Source organism: Lycium barbarum, chromosome 4 (assembly GCF_019175385.1).
Source record: "Lycium barbarum isolate Lr01 chromosome 4, ASM1917538v2, whole genome shotgun sequence".
NCBI classification, from domain to species: domain Eukaryota; kingdom Viridiplantae; phylum Streptophyta; class Magnoliopsida; order Solanales; family Solanaceae; genus Lycium; species Lycium barbarum.
This window is the reverse complement of record NC_083340.1, coordinates 7,171,757-7,193,650: the sequence shown is the minus strand read 5'-3', so window position 1 is coordinate 7,193,650 and position 21,894 is coordinate 7,171,757. Positions and strand designations below refer to the sequence as shown.

General features: G+C 37.2%; 1 protein-coding gene across 1 annotated transcript; it reads left to right on the top strand.

Annotated features, from left to right (window-relative positions):
• Positions 1–582: 582 nt before the first annotated feature.
• LOC132635038 (SNARE-interacting protein KEULE) lies at positions 583–21,838 on the top strand. Its single transcript, XM_060351247.1, is given in 23 exon segments — positions 583–773; positions 1,908–1,989; positions 8,223–8,281; positions 9,027–9,108; positions 10,311–10,389; positions 13,292–13,342; positions 14,147–14,243; positions 14,339–14,371; positions 15,628–15,734; positions 15,736–15,751; positions 15,821–16,012; positions 16,105–16,188; positions 16,268–16,366; positions 16,445–16,521; positions 17,071–17,167; positions 18,586–18,711; positions 18,787–18,882; positions 19,642–19,761; positions 19,843–19,920; positions 20,279–20,475; positions 20,646–20,736; positions 20,865–20,954; positions 21,487–21,838. Coding segments are annotated over 22 exon segments (1,998 nt in total). The 5' UTR covers positions 583–773; positions 1,908–1,916; the 3' UTR covers positions 21,541–21,838.
• The last annotated feature ends 56 nt before the right edge of the window (positions 21,839–21,894 follow it).

Below are 21,894 nucleotides of genomic sequence, written 5' to 3'. Positions count from 1 at the left end.
ACATATGTTGCCTCAGACAAACACATTCTTCACAAAAACCAGATTATTAAATAAAAACAACAACAACAACATAAAACAGTTGTTCACAGGCAAAACTTCAACGATTCAACAAAGAGAAAACCAGAACGCATATCAAAACCAACTAAAACATATTACGACATTCATAATACGACATTCAAAAAACCAAAATATATACATGGGGAATGAAACTAAAGTTCAAAAAATCATACAGACACTATAACAAAATACTATAATTTTAAATAAAAAAGGATCAATTAAATATAAAAAACAATGAAGACAAGGATATCAATTCAACAAATAACAATTTAATATAAAAACAAATATTGAAACGAGCAAAAGATCCAAATTCGTACTTAAGTTTTAGAACAGATGAGACAAACACAAAACAGAGGAGAAAGAAGAAGCAAAAAAAGAAAAGAAAAGGGTAAATGATGAAATAAAAAAGATTTTAATGGGGTAAGGGTAATTTTATCAAAAAACTTTCATTAAGAAGGCGGCAAGGGCAAAATTTAAAGAAAACCTAAATGAGGGACAAAATATAAAGACCAGCCCAAGAGAAGGGCACTCCGCGCAAAAAATTGATATTATTACGACTCATTCTCTCTCTCTCTGTGTGGGATTGTTAAACCACTGAGAATTTCCAATTTCGATCACAACAATCTGTGTGAATTGTGATCTATCAATTATTAAACAAATTAAACAAACACAGAGAGAGAGAGAGAGAGAGAGGCAAATTGGAATTTTCTAGAAGGCGTCGATGTCGGATTCAAATACGTCGTGGCAAGGCAGCGATTATAAGAACTTCCGGCAAGTTATACGTGACAGTAAGTATTTGCTCTTATGTAACTATTAGGGCATTATATCAACCTGTTAGTGTAATAGAGATGTTCCTTTTTGATCCAGCCTTGCAAATTTCTGTATTTCGTAACATATAATTATGTAGCTACTGACGGCTTTTTTACTTTAAGACAATTTATTTACCGTATTGTAATCATTTCCTCATTATTTTGCTTTTAAATACATGTAATTAGCATTTGGTGCAACTATTAGGGCATCTTCAGTTTGTTAGTGGAATAGTAATGTTCCTTCCCTGATCCAGCCTTGTAAATTGTGGTGTGACGATTTATTATATAGCTACTGAATACTTTTTATATACCAGTATTGTAATGAAATGTGCCTGAATATAAAGGTTTAATATGCCCAACCTAAACTTGCTTGGAATTGAGGCATAGTTAGTCGATTAATTAGGTGCTTAGTTCGATGCTAATTTGTTTTACATTCATTTGAGAACTATTATTTGGTCCAGTGAGTATTCTGTAATCATCATTTCCTCATGTTTTTGCTTATAAATTCATGTAATTAGCCTTTGTTTGCAACTATTAGGGCATTATATCAATCTGTTAGTGTAATAGAAATGCTCCTTCCTTGATCCAGTCTTGTGAGTTGTGGTGTGAGGATTTATTATGTAGCTACTGAATACTTTTTTCCTTTTTGTTTCTCTTCTTACTTGAAGACAATTTATTTGCTAGAATTGTAACGAAATGTGCCTGAATAAAGCAGACTGGATATAAAGGATTAATACGCCCAACCTAGATTAGCTTGGAATCGAGGCATACTTAGTTCATTCATTCGCTGCTTAGTTCGACGTTAATTATCATTTGAGAATTATAACTTGGTAATCTCATTGTCAAAGTCCTTGGTTTAATCCTTCAAATCATATATGTGAGGCACTTTAATCCTTATACAATGTAACTTTTTGATCTCTCTCTGTGGGATTGTTAAACCACTGAGAATTTTGAATCTGTGTGATCGATCAATTACTAAACGCCAGAGAGAGAGAGAGAGAGAGAGATAGAGGCAATTGTATATTTTTTTGTTTTGGTGGAAAATCAAATATGTCGATGTCTGATTCCGATACGTCGTCTCAAGGCAGCGATTATAAGAATTTCCGGCAAGTTATACGTGACAGTGAGTATTCTACAATCATCATTTCGTTATAATTTTGCTTCTAAATGCATACAATTAACCTTTGATGCAACTATTAGGGCATTAGTGGAATAGAAATGCTCCTTCCTTGATCTAACGTTGTCTATTCTGGTGTGAGAATTTATTGCTACTGAATAAATGCTCCTATGACAATTTATTTACCAGTATTGTTATACGTGACTGTGAGTATTCTACAATCGTGTTTTTGCTTCCAAATGCGTCTAGTTAGCCTTTGATGCAACTATTAGGGCATTATATCTATCTGTTAGTTTAATAGAAAAGTAGAAATGCTCCTTCCTTGATCCAAACTTGCAAAATTCTATTGTGAGGATTAATTACATATAATTATGTAGCTACTGATTGCTTTTTCCTTTTTTTTTTTTTTTTTTTTTTTTTTTTTCTCTTCTTTCTTTATGACAATTTATTTACCAGTATTGTAATGACATGTGCCTGAAAAATCGGACTGGATTTAAGGGATTAAGACGCCCAACCTAGACTAGTTTGGGATTGAGGCATAGTTAGTCTATTGATTAGGTTCTTAGTTCAATGCTAATTACGGTCATTTGAGAATTATTATTTGGTGACAGTGAGTATTCTACAATCATCATTTCCTCATATTTTTGCTTCTAAATACATGTAATTAGCCTTTGATGCAACTATTAGGGCATTAGCAATCTGTTAGTGGAGTAGAAATGCTCCTTTTTGATCCAGCCTTGTAAATTGTGGTGTGAGGATTGTTTGCTACTGAATAATTATTCCTTTTTGTTTATCTTCTTACTTTAAGACAATTTATTTACCAGTATTGTTATACGTGACTCACTGGGTATGTTGTTGTTGTATTGTTATACGTGACTGTGAGTATTCTACAGTTTTTTTGCTTCTAAATGCATATAATTAGCCTTTGATGCAACTATTAGGTCATTATCAATCTGTTAGTGTAATAGAAATGCTCCTTCCTTGATCCAGCCTTGCAAATTTGTGTATTTCGTAACATATAATTATGTATCTACTGTAATCATTTTCTCATAATTTTGCTTCTAAATACATGTAATTAGCCTTTGTTTTGCAACTATTAGGGCATTATATCAATATGCTAGTGTAGTAGAAATGCTCCTTCCTTGATCCAGTCTTGTGAGTTGTGGTGTGAGGATTTATTATGTAGCTACTGAATACTTTTTTCCTTTTTGTTTGTCTTCTTACTTGAAGACAATTTATTTGCTAGAATTGTAACGAAATGTGTCTGAATAAAGCGGACCGGATATAAAGGATTAATACGCCCAACCTAGACTAGCTTGGAATTGAGGCATACTTAGTTCATTTATTCGCTGCTTAGTTCGACGTTAATTATCATTTGAGAATTATAATTTGGTAATCTCATTGTCAAAGTCCTTGATTTAATCCTTCAAATCATATATGTGAGGCACTTTAATCCTTATACAATGTTACTTTTTTAACCTTGGATTAACACTTTCATGTCAAAAATTAAAAGGGCAGCCCGGTGCACTAAAGCTCCTGCTATGCGCGGGGTCCGGAGAAGGGCCGGACCACAACGGTCTTTTGTACGCAGCTTTACCTTGCATTTCTGCAAGAGGCTGTTTCCACGGCTCGAACCCGTGACCTCCTGGTCACATGGCAGCAACTTTACCAGTTACGCCAAGGCTCCCCTTCATGTCAAAAATTAATTTCTAAATATGCTATGTTGTTAAGAGGGAGTATAGAAAATGCAATAAACACCTAACTCTCTGATGTGTTGTTTAACATGATCCCTTAGTTTAGACCAAACAGCTTCCCTGGTTTGGACTTCTTGTTTTTGGTTCGTTGTACCTTGTTAATTTTAGAACTTCTGTAATGCCGTAGGCGGGATGTGCCTAGGCACATGACACTGACAGTTTTGTGATCTTTAAGAACACACGCTTGATTGTTACCTCTTTGGACTTCTACCACCTAAGCCCCAATGGATTTTAGGACTGAAGAGCATTATTAAGCCGTCAAACCCAGGCTTGAAACTTTATCTCTCTTTTTGTTCCTATCGATATAGGACTCTAAAAATTTCTTTCCCAAAGAGTAATTTCTTAATATCAGCATCAAGAAGGTATTAAATAGAGTACGAAAGAAGCAGAACATACAATTTCCCCTTTTGACTCAAAGAGTCCAAAAAATCCAAAATCTGTAACATACTTTCTGATGTGTTTCCTTTGCACCAAACGTATAAGCTCTATAAGCATAAACTTGACAAAAGAAATATGTTCAGCCTGCCCTTCAAAACATCTTCTGTCTCTTTCAAGCCACAAAGTGCAGATGATACACGCGATAATAGTCTTCCCACATTTGTTTGCATCTGCTATCCACCCTCTTTCCATCCCAACATAATTCAAGTTGCTTGACATCTCGTGGCGTTACCCAGCTTACTCCAAACAAGTTGAGAAATAGAGACCAAATCCGCCAAGTGTAGCTGCAATGTAACGATAAATGGATGCTTTTCTCCGAAGGACTACTGCAAAGAAAGCAACTATTACATAGTGAAATACCTCTCTTCTGTAATATATTTTGTAACATGCACCTTACTGCTACCAAAGCAACACATGGAAATAGGTGGAACAAAGGATTTCCAAATCACTTTTCAAGGCCATTCCTTCTCCCAACCACCCTACTGCTTCAGGACTACTTATACGACTGTCAGGAAAAGTTTCAGATTTGCTAACCAACCAAACCTGGATATCTCTTGTTTTCATCTAGTGCCACATGTTGCAAAACTCCCAGCAAAATCTAGAATTTGAAGTCAGAGTTGGTTTGAATATGTGCTAGAGGTGGCTCTACTAGGATTACATTTGGTTAAAGCATCTAGCATTTGAATCAACAGGCGTGGAATTCAATTACTCTCAGCAGTCAAATATCAGTCGTTAGCCGGAGTTGTAGGGCAATAGTAATGGTGTAAAAACCAAATTAAGGTGGACCATAAACAAGAATATGGAATAGGGACTAGCATTCGTTTTTCCTTGTCTTGCAGAGAAAGAGAGAGAGAGATGAGTCAAATAATTACCTGGCCATGACAGGAGCTGTCTGTCCATCAATCCAATAAAGGAACAAACAAACAGTTGCTAGACATAAGGAGGTTATCTTGAGAGGATGCAAATTAAGGAGTTGAAAATCACTGAACTTGTTTTACCCGGAAAAGGATAAGGAAAGCTTCCCTTGAAGCAACAATTGAGCAATCAATCAGTCAGTCAACTAGCCTCAATTTCAAACTAGTTCGGGTCTATTATATGAATTCTCTATATCCATTTTGGTCAATTAATTTGTTTTCCTATGTTGCACTAAAATCCTAAGGAAATTTAGTAGATTGTCACCGGAGGAATAGACAAGTGAGGTTGATATAGTGACGGAACTATCTCCAACCAGCAGGTTGTTGAGTTCGAGTCAACAAGTAAGCAAAGGGGGAAGGACTATTGTTGGCTGCGCACAAGGTTGGGAGGAGGGGGTTTTACCATAAAAAAGGAAGATTGGCCCCAAAGGTATTGACAGACTTGTGTCTTAGGTCACAAGTTTGAGCCCTGTACCAAGCGAACTAAATCCAGTATTTAAGTAGAGATGGGTAGAGGAACAGGTTCATCATTCCCGAGTTTAGAAGGCTGTGGTTTTCCCTAAGGGTTGGCTCCTGACGTATTTCTCAATCATCAAAAAAAGAAGAAGAAAGATTGACATCCATGGAGCAAAGAGAATGCTTTGCAACTAAAGTGTGAATCAGTAATACGGTGATGATATACATCTAACCTTAATTTTTTGAGCCTATGACAATAACCTCCTTGTTTGTTTGTTTGTTTGTTTAGCTCAATACTCTTACTGAATGCATGACTTCCTGGTCAAGTTCTCCTTTTCATCTACAAGAATAGTAGTGAAATATGTTGCTCGTACTCGTATCTCGAACCCAGTGAAATCTCACAATGTGGGGTCTGGGGAGGGTAAAGTGTACGCAGACCTTATCCCTATCTCGGAAGATAGGGAGGTTGTTTCCGAAAGACCCTCGGCTCAAAAGAAAACACGACGAGAAAATGTCAGATAAGCACAAGCAATTCAAAGCAAAATGAAAATGAAACTAAAGAAAGTGAAAAAGTCATGATAGAGCAATCTGGAAAAAAGAAGCAGTAGCTACCACAGATAAATAAGATAATCGAAGTACAAGAAACAATATATAGTAGCAAGAATCAAGGACAACAAACTATTGGTCAGAGGTGCGACTACCTACTAGCCTTCTACCCTAATCTGAGTCCTCTATAACCTCCTATCTAAGGTCATGTCCTCGGTAAGCTGGAATTGCGCCATGTCTTGTTTAAGCACCTCTCCCCAATACTTCTTCCGCCTACCTCTACCTCTTCTGAAACCATCCATAGCTAACCTCTCACACCTCCGCACTGGGGCATCTATGTCTCTCCTTATCACATGCCCAAACTATCTCAACCTCGCTTCCCGCATCTTGTCCTTCACTGACGCCACTTCCACCTTATCTCGGAGATCTTCATTCTTAATCCTATCTCGCCTGGTGTGCCCACACATCCATCGCAACATTCTCATTTCCGCAACTTCCATTTTTGGACGTGATAGTTCTTGACTGCCCAACACTCTGTCCCGTACAACAAAGTCGGTCTCACAACCACTTTGTAGAACCTGTCTTTAAGTTTTGGTGGCACCTTCTTATCACACAGCACTCCTGAAGCGAGCCTTCATTTCATCCACCCTGCACCAGTATGATGTGAGACATCATCGTCAATATCCCCATTTCCTTGTATAATAGACCCAAGATATTTGAAACTTCCTTTCTTTTGGATGGCCTGGTTACCAAGCCTCACTTCTAAGCCAGCCTCATGTGTCACGTCACTGAACTTGCACTCCATGTACTCTGTCTCGATCCTACTCAACTTGAACCCTTTAGACTCCAGAGTTTGTCTCCAAACCTCCAGCTTAGCGTTCACTCCGCTGCGTGTCTCGTCAATCAAGACTATGTCATTCGCGAATAACATATACCACGGCACCTCATCTTGAATTTTCCGCGTCAAACAACCCATCACTAAGGAAAATTAAAATGGGCTAAGAGCTGATCCCTGGTGCAACCCCATCTCCACTGGGAAGTGCTCCGATTATCCTCCCACTGTCCTTACCCTGGTCTTGGCTCCCTCATACATGTCCTTACCCTAATGTACGCTACAGATACACCTCTAGCCTCCAAGCATCTCCATAAAATCTCTCTTGGCACTTTATCGTAGCCTTTTCTAGGTCGATGAAAACCATGTGCAAGCCCTTCTTCCTCTCCCTATACTGCTCCACCAGCCTCCTCACAAGATGAATGGCTTCTGTAGTCGAGCGCCCCGGCATGAATCCGAACTGGTTCTCTGAAATGGACACGCCTCTTCTCACCCTCATCTCCACCATCCTTTCCCACACTTTCATAGTGTGGCTTAGCTGCTTGATCCCTCTATAATTGTTGCAACTTTGAATATCACCCTTAGGAGTTCTCGTCAGGCCCGGTCGCTCTTCCCTTGCGCAGCCTACGAACAACATCCTTAACCTCATCCACTTTTATACTCCTACAATACCCAAAATCCCGACGCCTCTCAGAATACTCCAAATCTCCCAACACAATGTATTGAAATATGTTGCTATAAGAACAAAATTATTGAAATATGACTAAGCTTTAGATGAGTGGCTCCAAGAGGAATTTGTCAATGTTCATACCAGAATGTGTGTTTTTTTTTTTTTTTTTTAAATATTTTGATTAATTGTGATGTTTGTAAATAGGTCATTGTGAAATGAAAAACAATGGATTTAATTTGCAAATTGCAATGATGGGAAAGGGTTTTACTTTTAGAGTTTCTTACTTTCCGCCTTTGATTTCATGTCAGCATGTCACCAATTAATGCACCCCAGGATCTGCTATAAAACATTCCAGTTAATTGTTTTGTACGATCTTTACAGTCCAGTTAATAGTTTTGTACTATCTTTACAGATGATCTCTCAAGTTGCACTAACACATCCTTGTCTTGTACTTATGGGAAATACATGATATAGATATATTATGTGTTAGTTTGTAGTCAATGATGATCTCAACTTCTGCCTTAAGAGTCTTATTCCGTCGTCACTTATTTTGACTTGCAATGAAGTGTGTTCGTCTGATATTCTTTTCGGACGAACGTATTCCAACTATTTCCTTCTATATTTTGTAGGATTACTATATGAAATGCTCAGGTCTGCGAAATCAAAAGACTCGAAATCAGCATGGAAGGTACAACAACTACAATCTGTCTCACAGTTTGGAGAAATGCTTCCGTTTGTGAATTTTTGTACTGCAAATTATGTGGTTTTAGATGAAAAGCTTCTTATCAATTCAATGCTTACAGTCTAAAACTCCCCAGACCCCACATTGTGGGATTTCAACCCAGACCCCACATTGTGGGATTTCACTGGGTATGTTGTTGTTGCTTACGGTCTAAAACTCATAGAAATAATCATATTATTTATAAGTATCCCTTAGGAACTATTTGCTTAAAAAAAAAAAAGAAGTAGGAACATTGTGTTATGTGAAAGATTTCATAGATCTCATTAATGGTACAAATCATACTGTTCTACCATCACAGACTCTCCAACACAATCTGCTGCCTTTGAGGTTTGAAATAATTTGTGTTGCTCTTCCACATGCTGCAACTATTGCATTTGTAACGTGATTACCATTAATTCGACCTTTTTCTTCTTTTGGGAATTTTAGTGTTTTAGTTAGTTCGCGTGTCAAAAATTTATAATTGGACTCAGGTTTTCATCATGGGGTTTTTCAACTTCGTGCTTTTTTTTTTATTGCTTCTCATGGATCGTTGTTATAATTCTAGAGAAGTGTAAGAGGACTGTATACCAATTTGTGACAAGGTTATGCCCTCACTTGTGTTGAAGTGTCTGGAAATACTTCTATTAAATATCCAAGAATACAGGTTGATGAAACCCATAGATAGCGCTTCTATTAATCCTCTATCCTGCAGGTACTCATCATGGACAAACTAACCGTTAAAATAATGTCATATGCATGCAAGATGGCAGATATCACAGAGGAAGGAGTTTCATGTAAGTATTAAAATACCATCCTTCGGGATATTGGATTTTTTTTTTTAATGACGGTGGTGTCCATGCCAGCTTGCTGCCACTTCGACTATTCCACCGGGTACTTGCTACTTCCCACCAACATATGTACCGGGTAACTCTGTACACCAAGGCTTAGGCAGATGGGAAGATATCACCTAAAGTGTTTTTTGCCTCCTGGGATTTAAACCACAGATCACATGGTTCTCCTCCCACTTCATTGACCACTAGGCCACACCCTTGGGTGCCAGAGATATTCATTTTTTACTTCTGTCTTGATTTGCTGTGAAGTGTGAATCAAGTCATTGATGGTTGTGTGTAAGTTTAACAATACATGCTTTCAGATGTCAGACATGCTTTATATATTTGTGTATACACTTCCACGTACGAACGTAAAGTATACATATCTAAATTGCATAGATTTCTCTCGGCTTTGGTTATATCGTTGGAATGTGCAAATCTGTATTGTATTCCTCTGGGTTTATGTGGGTTTAACTTTTCACTGGAAGGTATCCAAAATTATACTGGTGGTGTCACATAATGAATTAATGTGCATAAATGATGTTGGTAGTATCATGTATTGGGTAACATTTATGTTACAGTTATAATCTTAACCTCTTCAATCTGTTCACCTTTATGTTACTGAATAGGATGTAGTGTTTTTACTCCCTTTTCTTCTGTGCCCTTGTGTTTTAGCAGGCTATATTTTCCAGTTTTACTATTTCTAGAAGTGCAAAATTATCTTATTAATCACCTTTGTGTGGATTATTATCTTTTCCTCTGAAGGTGTTGGTGCAATCTATATTCTTTTACTGGTCTCCTGGTGATTTGGACTTTTCTGTTAAAGATTGGCAAACTTAAAGTTGGGCTGGAGAAGCATGTATTAATGCCTGAGGAAGAATATAAAATAAATTCATAATTCTTTAGAACATAGCGGTCAATTAACAAAAAATTCATGGGACAACGCCATAGCATGTCCCAATCCTGTGGTTTGTTGTCTACTATTGTCTATCGGTGGATGATTGTTGATAAAACTTGATCTTGACAGACTGAAATAGATATTGTTGTCTGCTGGGTCTTCACCGGGGCTTTGGGGGTGGGCGGTGTTCTGCACATTCACTGGTTACCTCTCTTGTATGATTGAACTGAATTTGATCTTTAAGAATCTGTTTCCAATGTTTCTGCAGTGGTTGAAGACATATACAGGCGACGGCAGCCGCTCCCATCGATGGATGCGATATACTTCATCCAACCAACAAAAGAGAAGTACTGAATACTCCCTTTATAATTCCTTTGTTTGACTTCCTTACATAATTCAATATTTCAGATCCTCTGGCATTTATATGTGGATACTTCTATGTTGCAAATTAAGCTCTTTCCATTTTTGCACCCTGAAGATATCTTTTTTTACTTTTATTGATCTAAACCCTAATCTCTTTATCATTTGCAAGTCCAGAAGCTCTTTGAGTTACATCCATAATGTATATTCTGCTTCTTGCAAAAATTTGCACCTTATTATTTATTCTAAAATCTATCGAGACTCATGCTAAAGTTCCATGTGTTTGAAAATTCCATGTGAGAATAGACTGGGTCAACCCTTCTACAATCCACTCATGGAGTTTAGGTTGTACCTGTCTTAAGAATCATGTGACTACCTATAGAGCAGGGGCTGATCTAGGGCCCGGGGAGGGTGTTCACCCGAACACCCTCGGCGAAAAATTACACCATATATATAAGGAACTTTTTATTTTTCATGTACACATATAGGTTTTTGAATACCCTGAACACAAGAGAAGAGGTTGGTTTAGTGGTTTAGGAGGTTTAAAATTCACGTTGAGGTTCCAAGTTCAAATCCAGTCACTAAATTTTTATTTTTCGAACCCCTTAAATGAAAATTCTGGATCCACAACTGATAGGGAGTAAACAACAACGACGACTACGCCTCAATCCGAAGCTAGTTGAGATCGGCTGTATGAATCGTCAAAACATACTTAAAACTTATCTAACAGTAGGGGTTCTCTAATATACTCTAGTGGTTATGTCTCTAATATATTTAGAATCCTCTAGTTGGTATCACCTATATGGATTTTTAACTTCCATTGTTTTCTATCTTTTGCTAGATCTGCCTGCACCCCGAGATATTCTAAATCTTCTTTTCAGATAACTTTTCACCAGGTAATTTTGGGTCTACCTCTTCCTATTTTATTATCTTCAATCATCACGTTTTCACATATAAGAACCAGTACACCTAGAGGCCTATGTAACACATGACCAAGAGCCCGTTTGGATTGGCTTATAAGTTGCTTATAAACTGTTTTCAGCTTTTTTGAGTGTTTGGCTGGCCAACTTAAAGTCATTTTGTGCTTAAAATAAGCTCAAAAAAATAATTGGGCCCATTTGACTTAACTTATCTAAAGCAGCTTATAAGCTGAAAACAGCTTATAAGCCAAAAAAAATAAGTTAGACTACCCCAACTTATTTTTTTTAGCTTATAAGCTGTTTGCAGCTTATAGACATAAGCCCATCTAAACAGCCTCCAAATCATCTCAAGTGGCATTCCCTCATTTTATGCTTTATATACGCTACTTGCACTTTCTAACGGATGTGATCATTTCTGATCTTGACTTTTACTCCGTGTAGAGAAGCACTTCAGAGAGTAAGAGATTTAGGACAAGTAGGAGTAAGAATACATGCACTGCAAGTTTAGCCAGGGAGATATGATGAAGTTGAGGTACCTAAATGTAGACAATTTAGATATTTAGGCTCAATGTTCCATGCAAATGGAATGGTAGATAGAAGATGTTATGCATATCACTGTAGTAGGATGGTTGATATGGAGGAGTGTCGCAGGAGTATTATGTGATAGGAAGATACCTACCAAAATGGAAGGCAATTTCTATAGAACGACGGTAAGGCCAACAATGCTGTATGGAGTGAAAGTTTAAATATTTAAAAAGAGTTAAACATTTCCTTCAACCTAATCTCAAGTGGATGAGGTTAATTTATTGATTATGTTCTCATCTACTCCCATTTTTCTTTTTGCACGTGAACCAAAGAAACAACCTATGTCAATGTTCAAAGATTAGGGGTAATGAAACAACCTATGTCAAACTTGTCAAAAGTAATAAACAAGGACATGAACATGAAATCGAATATTTAGCAAGATAAAGTTGGAGTTTCAATACACATTGATCCCATAAAAGGAATAGTTGTCGGCATAAATTATGACACCAATGTAACAAAGTTCGAGACAAGGCTGTGTCTTGAGTCTTCACTTGTCTGGATTCACCCGGGGGGGGGGGGGGGGGGGGTTTAAGGACTCTTGTAGTGCTTTTCTATCTACTCATGCACTATGACCAGTATGAAATACCAGTAAAATTAGCATTTATAATCGCGCCAACTCATACTCACGTCACATGAAATGGGACGGAGGGAGTGATATTTTACACTTCCACATCTGATTGTTGAAGACTTATTTTATTTTTTCCTATATGAATGTATATGTGCTTTATAAATCTGTTCTACTTTCAGTTTGGTATCCTTCACCATATCATATGACGATAGAAGTTAAATTGGGGTTACTTGAACCTTTTGAGGTTGCAGTACATTAAATACGTGATATATTTTCGTTTTAGTATCATGAATATTGACTCTGATCATGGAGGAGTATGGCTTTGTATCTTTTCTGTGAATGTTTTTCTTTCTTCTTCTTAATAGGTCGTCTTGTCTATGAATTTGCTTTGCATGTAAGTAATTATGTAGAGTCTAGAGAAAAACACACATATTTCAAGCAATTAGTTTAATGACTCTTATCAGAAGCTCTATTTATAGTGGAGGTTTTACCATTCTGTTTGGTTCTTCTCACGGGTAATCCAGGAATCTCCTATTATTTTTCAACTGAGCTTTAGATATAGAAGGATCTTTTTATTTGGTCTTGCCACTATAATCATAGGTTATTGTGATACTATTAGCAGAACTTCTGTTGAAAAGTGTTTTTATAATCAGGAACTTCTATCGATAAGTGCTATTATTACTATGCTGGCTCTTTGTTCTTGCTAGTAATATCAGTCTTGCTGTGTTTCTACTTCTATAGTTAAATATCCATATGCGGCTTCTATGTCTTTACCCATATAGACACTTGTCGTTAACCTTTTATCTTGTTTTGCAGTGTTGTAATGTTTCTGTCTGACATGGCTGGTAAATCACCTCTGTACAGAAAGTACGTCCAGAGATATCCTTAGTTCTATCCTGAATGCCTTTTGTCTTGGTCACTTATTTTTCTTTGACAATTGTGCATTACTTTACTAACTTAAGTTGATAGAAATAATGTATTACTGTGTTATAGCTTTGAATGCACTAATTCATAATTGAAAGAAGAGTTTACTTGACATTCCTGTTTGGTGAAGAAGAAAAAATATAATGCATGGGCAGAGGACATCTTGGGAGAAGAATGGGCTGCCCCAATTATCAGAGAGCATTTTCTCACTTTTAACCCCGTTCTTCCAATCTCTCTGGGAGTCTCTCTTATATCTTGTAGCTTACGTCTAGGCTGAGTAAAGATTCTATCAAGACCACCTTGCAGTAATTAACCTAAAGATAGATTTGCTCTTTATGAAATTTTACGTTGTCTTTTACTGATGCTCGACAACATTGTGAAGGTACAGTCCGACCTAAATGCAATTTGGGTGAGAAGACCTCTGTTTAATAAGTGCATCCTAAAAAAAGAGGACCTCTTAAGTTACTCACGTTTAGACCTCTGTCCTTTTGTGATGACCACAAGGTCCCAGAACACATGAATATTCATGGTATACGAAGCCAGCTGTTTATCTCAACCTGATCTATCCTCTATATCCTAAAGCCTGATTTTTCAATTCCTTTGTTTCCTTTTCTAAAGATAGAGGGAAGCTTGACTTTATCAAAAGCATAGAGGGAAGTTAGATATATTAGATGTCGGAGTCTGATTTGTTTTGGTTATTTTTTCTCCTTTCTTTCTCTCTCATCTTCTGCTGTTCTTTCTTTTCAGGGCATTTGTCTTCTTTAGTTCACCTATTGCTAAAGAGTTGGTTAATTACATAAAGAGGGACTCAAGTGTTCTGTCTCGCATTGGTGCCTTGAGAGAAGTTATCATCCTTCTTTTGTGGAATCTTTTCTTGAGCTAATTTTACTTATTGCTTTCATTGGTGTCACTGTTCTTATTGAGGGATTTTTTGCGCAGATGAATTTGGAGTTTTTTGCTATTGACAGCCAGGTATGTGATGATGCATCACTCAAAAAGTCATGTATTTTGTTTTTTCCCCGCTTCGATTCCTGGTAGAGAATGTAATTCTGGTGGGTTTTTCCTTAAAATGCTGCTGGAAGCTGAGAATCATATTGTACATACCAAACTTCTTGTCTGTAACTTTCTCTGGTAAGAAGGTATTTCGGTGCAACAGCTCTACATATGGCTTATTTTTTGCATAGGTTGCTCAGACTCTTCAAAAATGTCAACGGTTGCGTGTCGGATTCTCCAAAAGTAGTGTATTTTTGAAGAATCTGACACGGATGCGGCATCCAAAGTGAAGAGTCCGCGCAATCTAGTTTTTTGCCAGCAGATTTTGCCTTGGGGTTGTCTAAATAGTGGTGTATGATGTTGCAAAATGGATTGATCCTTGTTCTTGATATTTCTGAAGAACCAGAGTTAAACTAACATCTTGCCCATTTGGATTGCAAACCTGAACTTTGTTTTCCCTTCATTATTTAGAGTATAAGGATATGACAATAAAGAAACTTTTTGTAGTGTAACGACTCCTCTCCTCCTTCCATGGTGTATGCATGTGAAAAGGAAAAAATAACATAATAGGTCCAATTAGCCTGACCATCTTCTTGGTTCCTAGACACTTTTGTCCTATTCCATGCAGTTAATACATTATCACCCAGTCTATAGCTTTTTAATCTGAAAATACGCAAGGGTGAGCTGGCACATAGTTTGTGTCTCAGTGGTTAATGAGCCCACTTTACTACGCCAGGGTTTGAACTCGTGACGTGTGCCTAACCCAGACATGACACGCTAAGCACTTACCACTGAACTAAAGCCCTGGGCTCAGTCTAGAGCATTTTCCCTAGTCATTCTTCTTGATCCACTTTAGTTCTTTCATAGGGAAGTGCGCATCGATATTTGAAGTGATATCTTTTCTTAGCTTGTATTTCTTACTTTATATGGGTAATCAAAGTAAAACTTGAAATGATGCACTATGAAAACGAAAATGACATACTAAATATCCGCTGTTAAAGAACTGTCTTATAGTTTTGTCAATTCCAGGAATTGCAAAGGTTTTTACTTAATCTTTTGCCGCCAATATAAATGACAAATGAGATTGATAGAGGTTAAGGTGGTCCTTCAGCATTGCAACTGTCTAGGAAGTTCTTTGTATAATTTGCTGATGTCGTCCTATAGGTTGATAAACCATCTCTGTGAGACTTTGTAATTGATTTATCAATTCCTTACACTCCCATATTACCCTATAGGGTTTTATCACCAACAATGAGAGGGCGCTTGAAGATCTTTATGGAGACGAGGAAGGTTCTCGGAAGGGTGATTTGTGTTTGAATGTGATGGTCAACCGTATTGCTACAGTTCGCTTCATTGCTGGTAAGCATTTGGATCTTGATCTGGAGATTTCAAGCATGGAGACGCCTTTGCTAAAATTAATTTCTACAGGAATTTCCTTTGGTGCGCTACCGCTCTGCGAAATCGCTTGATCCTACTACCATGACAACCTTTCGGGATTTAATTCCTACAAAGCTTGCAGCTGGCGTTTGGAATTCTCTGACAAAGTACAAATCTACTCTTCCTCACTTTCCACAGACAGAAACTTGCGAGTTGCTTATTGTGGATAGATCAGTAGACCAGGTTATAGTCAACTTTGTTTCCTCCATTCTCATGGTATTCTTGTATATTTATCATTTCCTTGACATGCTTCTCTATCTCCTTCTGTTTTCAAGATTGCTCCCATTATACACGAGTGGACATATGATGCAATGTGCCATGACTTGTTAAACATGGACGGGAATAAATATGTGCATGAGGTGAGTTGTGCTGTCCGGGTCTATCTAATGGAATTGCTGTTGAATCTACCATAAGAGTGACATTTTACTGTAAGGCTAGGTTCCTGGCAAAGCTGGAGGCCCTCCTGAGAAGAAAGATGTTCTTTTGGAGGATCATGATCCTATCTGGTTAGAGCTCCGCCATGCACACATTGCTGATGTAAGTTGTGCATAACTAGCTTTTAAGTTAGCAATAGGACGTGTTTATGCCATCTCTAACCAGTAATTGGTTTGTCAGGCTAGTGAAAGGTTGCATGAGAAGATGACAAACTTTGTGTCAAAGAATAAAGCTGCACAAATGCATCAAGGTTCAAGGTCAGTCTGCATTTTTTGCAATTTACAAGACCTATTTCCAATTTTTTCGCTTGAGTATGTGATTGAGTATCCTTTGTCATGATACAAATCGAAAATTAATGAACTTTGAAAAGAGATGATCTCCGTGATATAAGTATTTGTGTTGTGGTTGATTCAAACAAATGTCGACCCTTAAGTATGAAAAAGCTGGCCAAGTCTCGTTCCGTGTGCAACTGAAGTAGCTTCCTTATAAGTAAAGATGCTATTTGCCTCTATGGAAGAATCGGTGTGTCAGTTACTGACCATGAGATGCTGTACATAGCTAAGTCCGTCAACTTTATATTTAACAAGTTGGATACCTGTTAGGCTATTCTCATCTAGTAGAAAACGTCTTTATCCATTTAATTGTAGATCCTAGAACTATTTGCAGCATGAGTTGCTGTTTATTTGGGTTAACTGAAAATACCTGCAAGTCTGGACATCGAGGCACATCTTCTTCTTTTTAACCATTCTTTAGAATCTAAATCGGGTAAGTTATTTTACTTACTCACTTTTTTCTCGCAATTGTAGAGACGGTGGTCAATTATCTACTCGGGATTTGCAAAAGATGGTTCAGGCTTTACCTCAATACAGTGAACAAATTGAGAAGCTCTCCCTCCATGTTGATGTGAGTTTCTGAAAATTCCACTTGGTGGTTTCACTTTGGAAGTCTAAATTTGATGCTTTATCTACACTTTTGAATGTAAAGCAACTAAAGATATTTCGATATTTGTTTTTCCGGATAAGAGAGACTGTTTATGTCATTCATTAAGCCTTATGCTGCTCTAGGCTATTGATGTCATTGCAATTTTATCATGTCAATTATGGTATTGTGGCAAACTGCAGGTGACTCAAGTGTGCATAATATGGATTCCTCTTGTGTGCAAGATAGGTTAAAATATAAGAGCTTTTCTTTCGTTCTGGCATTAAAGATAATTTGCAAGGAAGATGATTAAAACTAGTAGTTAAATTGTATCTATATTTTTTATAATTGTTCATAAAAAGACTACATATATTTGGGATTCTATCCTAATATGCGTTGTCTAATCCAGTTGACTTCATTTTGGGTTTCCGAAAACGTTTAGAATGCTTCCATAATCATTATCTTCTCTAGATTTTCATAAGTTTAAACTTTCTAAAAAAGATCTTCACAAGTTTAAAGAACTCATATCTATTTAACATTTCAAAATTTAAGATAGTTTTCCCTCTGAAATATATTATTTTTCCAACTACTTTGACATTATTCTACTTATATAAAATGCAAGTTAAATTAACTCAATTTTCGTGCCTATTCAAAACTGTTCTAAACAGGATATGAAAACTGGAGGTGAAATATATTTGATCGACATCTATTCCCTCCGAAACAAGTGCAGGAACAGATGATTTTATCTTCCAATCAATTCTTAGTTTTATGCTTCTAAGATGCTAGTCAGTTTTAACTCAATTTTATCTAATCAAACTCTGTTGAATAAGACGAGAGGAAGAAGTATATAGGAAACACATCCAGATATCCCTAACAAGTGCCAGAAAAAATGATGGCATCTTCTGATAAATGGCTGCCAGCCTGCCATATCTTACCCAGAAAAAAAAATAGAAGTTAATGCACGTGATTTTTTTGTTTTTGGTGGATATTTATGAAGTGTCACACTTTCTCCTTAAATGCAGTCTAATCGTTTGGGACCCAGGAGGAACTGGAGGTTGCTGCAAAAATCCATTTGACCTTTGCAAATATTGAACACACTGTAGTTTTCTAGTGCTTCGCTTGAATTAGCACAATATTCAGTGTGATATATGATTTTATTTGTGGTAGGGAGAGTTTCATTGTCATGGTGACTGGTGAGGCAACATCGCGTGTAGCTGTAGATAATCACCTTTTTTTTTGTGTATTGGTGGAATGATCTTTAACAGGTCATGCTTTACTTGGCACATATGTACATTATAGATATTTCAATTTCCTTTTAATTTAGAGTTAATGGATATGGTGGATAAAATCTTTTATTGAAAAGTCATTAGTGTGTTATGATGACCATTTTTTCCCTAATCTAGATTGCCGGGAAGCTAAACAGAATTATCAGGGAGTCAATTCTAAAAGAAATTGGCCAATTAGAGCAGGACCTTGTTTTCGGAGATGCAGGTTCTAAGGAGTTGATCAATTTCCTGAGGGTTCATCAGGTAGAGATTGTATAGGTTGTTAAACCTCCATAATGTCTAGATCTTTTTGTCTGAGCACTTAGCTGTGGTCTGCAGGATGTGACAAGGGAAGACAAGTTACGCTTGTTGATGATTTATGCGGCCGTTCATCCTGAGAAGTTTGAAAGTGACAAACTTTCCAAGTTAATGGAGGTCAGTTATTTGTTATTGTCATTTCCAATATCTTGATTCGAATAAGTATTACCTTATCTTGGAGATTCTTTTATTCTTGGTTGAACTACTAACAGCTTGAAAATCTAAAAAATGAGGTAGCTACTGCATGTTATGCTGTCTTCCTGGTGGTCCAAAACACAACTTTTCTGCTTATGTCTGCAGAATCTGTTTTCTCGTGTAATAGACGCTTATTAGAAAGTTTGAATCACTACCTGGAATTTTTATATCTGCTCGGAAATATGTAATAGAGAACTCCGCCTGTGTGAGCTCGCTCACATTGCCGGTCCCAAGCCCGGATAAAGGAGGAGGGTTGCCGAGGGTCAATCGGAAACAGCCTCCCTACCCAGGTAGGGGTAAGGCTGCGTACATCTTACCCTCCCCAGACCCCACTATTGTGGGATTACACTGGGTAGTGACCAAGACCAAATATGTAATAGAGAGTTCCTTGTCGGTGCTGTTTGCTCTTTTTTGTACTTTTGTGTACCTTCTTGGTAAATTTCTACTATTTCTGGTAATAATACTTTACCTTATAAAAAAAACACAACTTTTCTGCTTGGCTTGAATTTTCACGTGAAGCCATTGTTTTAATTCTGATTCCTTTTCATGCTATTTTGTGCCATCTAGAACTGCATTGATTTTGAACTTCACTTTGGTACTATTCTGAATGGTAGACAATGCTGCTCTCATTTTATGGTGACAATTTTGTACACATCAGCACTCACATTCTTATCCATTTAGTTGGCGAGATTGCCCCAACATGACATGAATGCTGTGTACAATATGAGATTGCTGGAAGGATCAACAGAAAATAAGAAAAGCTCACTGGGACCTTTCTCTCTCAAGTTTGACGTTCACAAGGTACACGATTGGCTGTGAAATGGTTTTCATTCATGATGAGCTCCTTTGATGTAGATTTCCTTGTTCTATTTTTTATGACAGAAGAAGCACGCAGCTAGAAAAGATCGTGCTGGTGAAGCAGCAACATGGCAATTGTCTCGTTTTTACCCAATGATAGAGGTATGCTACATGTTGGTGTATTATGACACCATATCTATGATCGGATGATTCTGATTATGTTTGATTGTTATGATTCTACATGTAAAGCCAACAATGTCAAAAGGCTTGACAACTCAGGTCCCTTCAACGTCCTCTCCCTCAGATCCACACCAGCCTGCCCCCAAAAAGATTGGGATAGGGAATAAACTTAGGCTTTCTGAAGAAAAGTGGAACATGACTGCTCCCACAGCAAGAATAAAATCTAATATCAGGGTCTGGAGTCACTGTAATTCATCACATTGATGAGTTGGGGTGACTCAGAGACCCGAAGAAACTACTTTGAGTTGGTTAACTGATCAAAGCTATTCTAATCTTGAAGGAACTTGTTGAAAAACTCAGTAAAGGGGAATTACCAAAGAATGATTATCCCTGCATGAATGATCCAAGTCCAACTTTCCATGGGACTTCTCAGTCTGCACCAATACAAGCAAATCAAGTTCCAACTCCTCATTCAATGAGATCGAGAAGGACAGCTACATGGGCCCGCCCTCGAAATTCCGATGATGGATATTCGAGGTATGTATTATTGCACCTCATCTTTTTATATCATGATATCATTTCTGTGTCGGCACTAGGCAATAATTTGAAGGAACTGCTGATTTTTTCCCCTTTCACTGCACCTTTTCCCATTTGTTAATCTTGCAGCTGAGGGAAGTAGCAGTCTTAATTCTTTCACTCTCTTGCAGTGATTCAATTCTAAGGCATGCATCAAGCGATTTCAAGAAAATGGGTCAACGCATTTTTGTATTTATTGTTGGTGGAGCTACACGATCAGAGGTGTTACTTTCGCAAACTTTACCCTTTCCGTTTCAGGCTTATATTTGGTTTCCTTGGTAGCATGTTAATGTTTAAGTTTACCTGTCATATATGTTAATCTCAAAGTCATTTTCCTTTGTATGGTTCAGTTGCGGGCTTGTCATAAGTTATCTACAAAGCTGAAGAGAGAAGTAGTTCTTGGTTCATCCAGCATCGATGACCCTCCACAATTCATTACGGTACAACACTTCATCTGCTTCCTCCCCTATCTCCTTTTTTCTTTTCTCATTTGGGGTGCCATTATAAATGAGGTCTGGAAATATTTGTTACTAACTGCATTTAATCTCTTCAGTAGTAAGTAATGATAGGTTTCACTTTTTTACATTACAGCTAATTATTGTTTTCTACAGAAATGGAGAGTGATTGCTTCTTTTTTTTTTTTTTTTTTTTTTTTTTTTTTTTTTTTATGTTCGTTGCTTTATTGATAATTGCAATGCCTTTTTTAGAATTTCGCATAAGCCTCTTCCCTTCCTGGATCTTGTGTTACATTTGTTGCCTATATGCTTCTGTTTGCATTATTTTGGACCACAAACAATGTTTTGTAGTTGTAGACCAGAGAACTTGAATAATTTGGATTCCGTGATTTGTTAGTTGTGGACCTTTACTTATCATACCTTTTCTAGCTTGTATGCTGGAAGTCTGATAAATTTCAATGTAAAGTTTGAGATATAAATTGCCCACACTAACTTGTGATGGTTGGTTGTGTTGCAGAAATTAAAGCTCTTGACTGCAGATGAACTCTCGTTGGATGATCTGCAGATCTAGAAGCAAATTGCCAGCGAAGATGGCAAGCGAAATCTCTTATTTCCCAGGCTAGCATTCCAATTGTAATACCGAACCTACGTTGATTCATTTCATTTTTGACGTCTTTTGGTAGATATCTGGCACACTGAAGGGTTAGATGCAAAGTTGCTGGAACATTCAGATTCCCTAGAATGTTAATGTTCATGTGCCAAAAAATTGGGGGTTTGGGTGTGTTGTATCATTTTTATAGGTCCCATTCAAGACTTCCATCGTGTGTATATTGTAATTTCTGTTAATGTAGAGCCCCATTTGGAAGAAACATTCTATAGTTTGGTGTTTTTTTTTCTTAGGATTTTTTTTGAAATTATTTTTCCG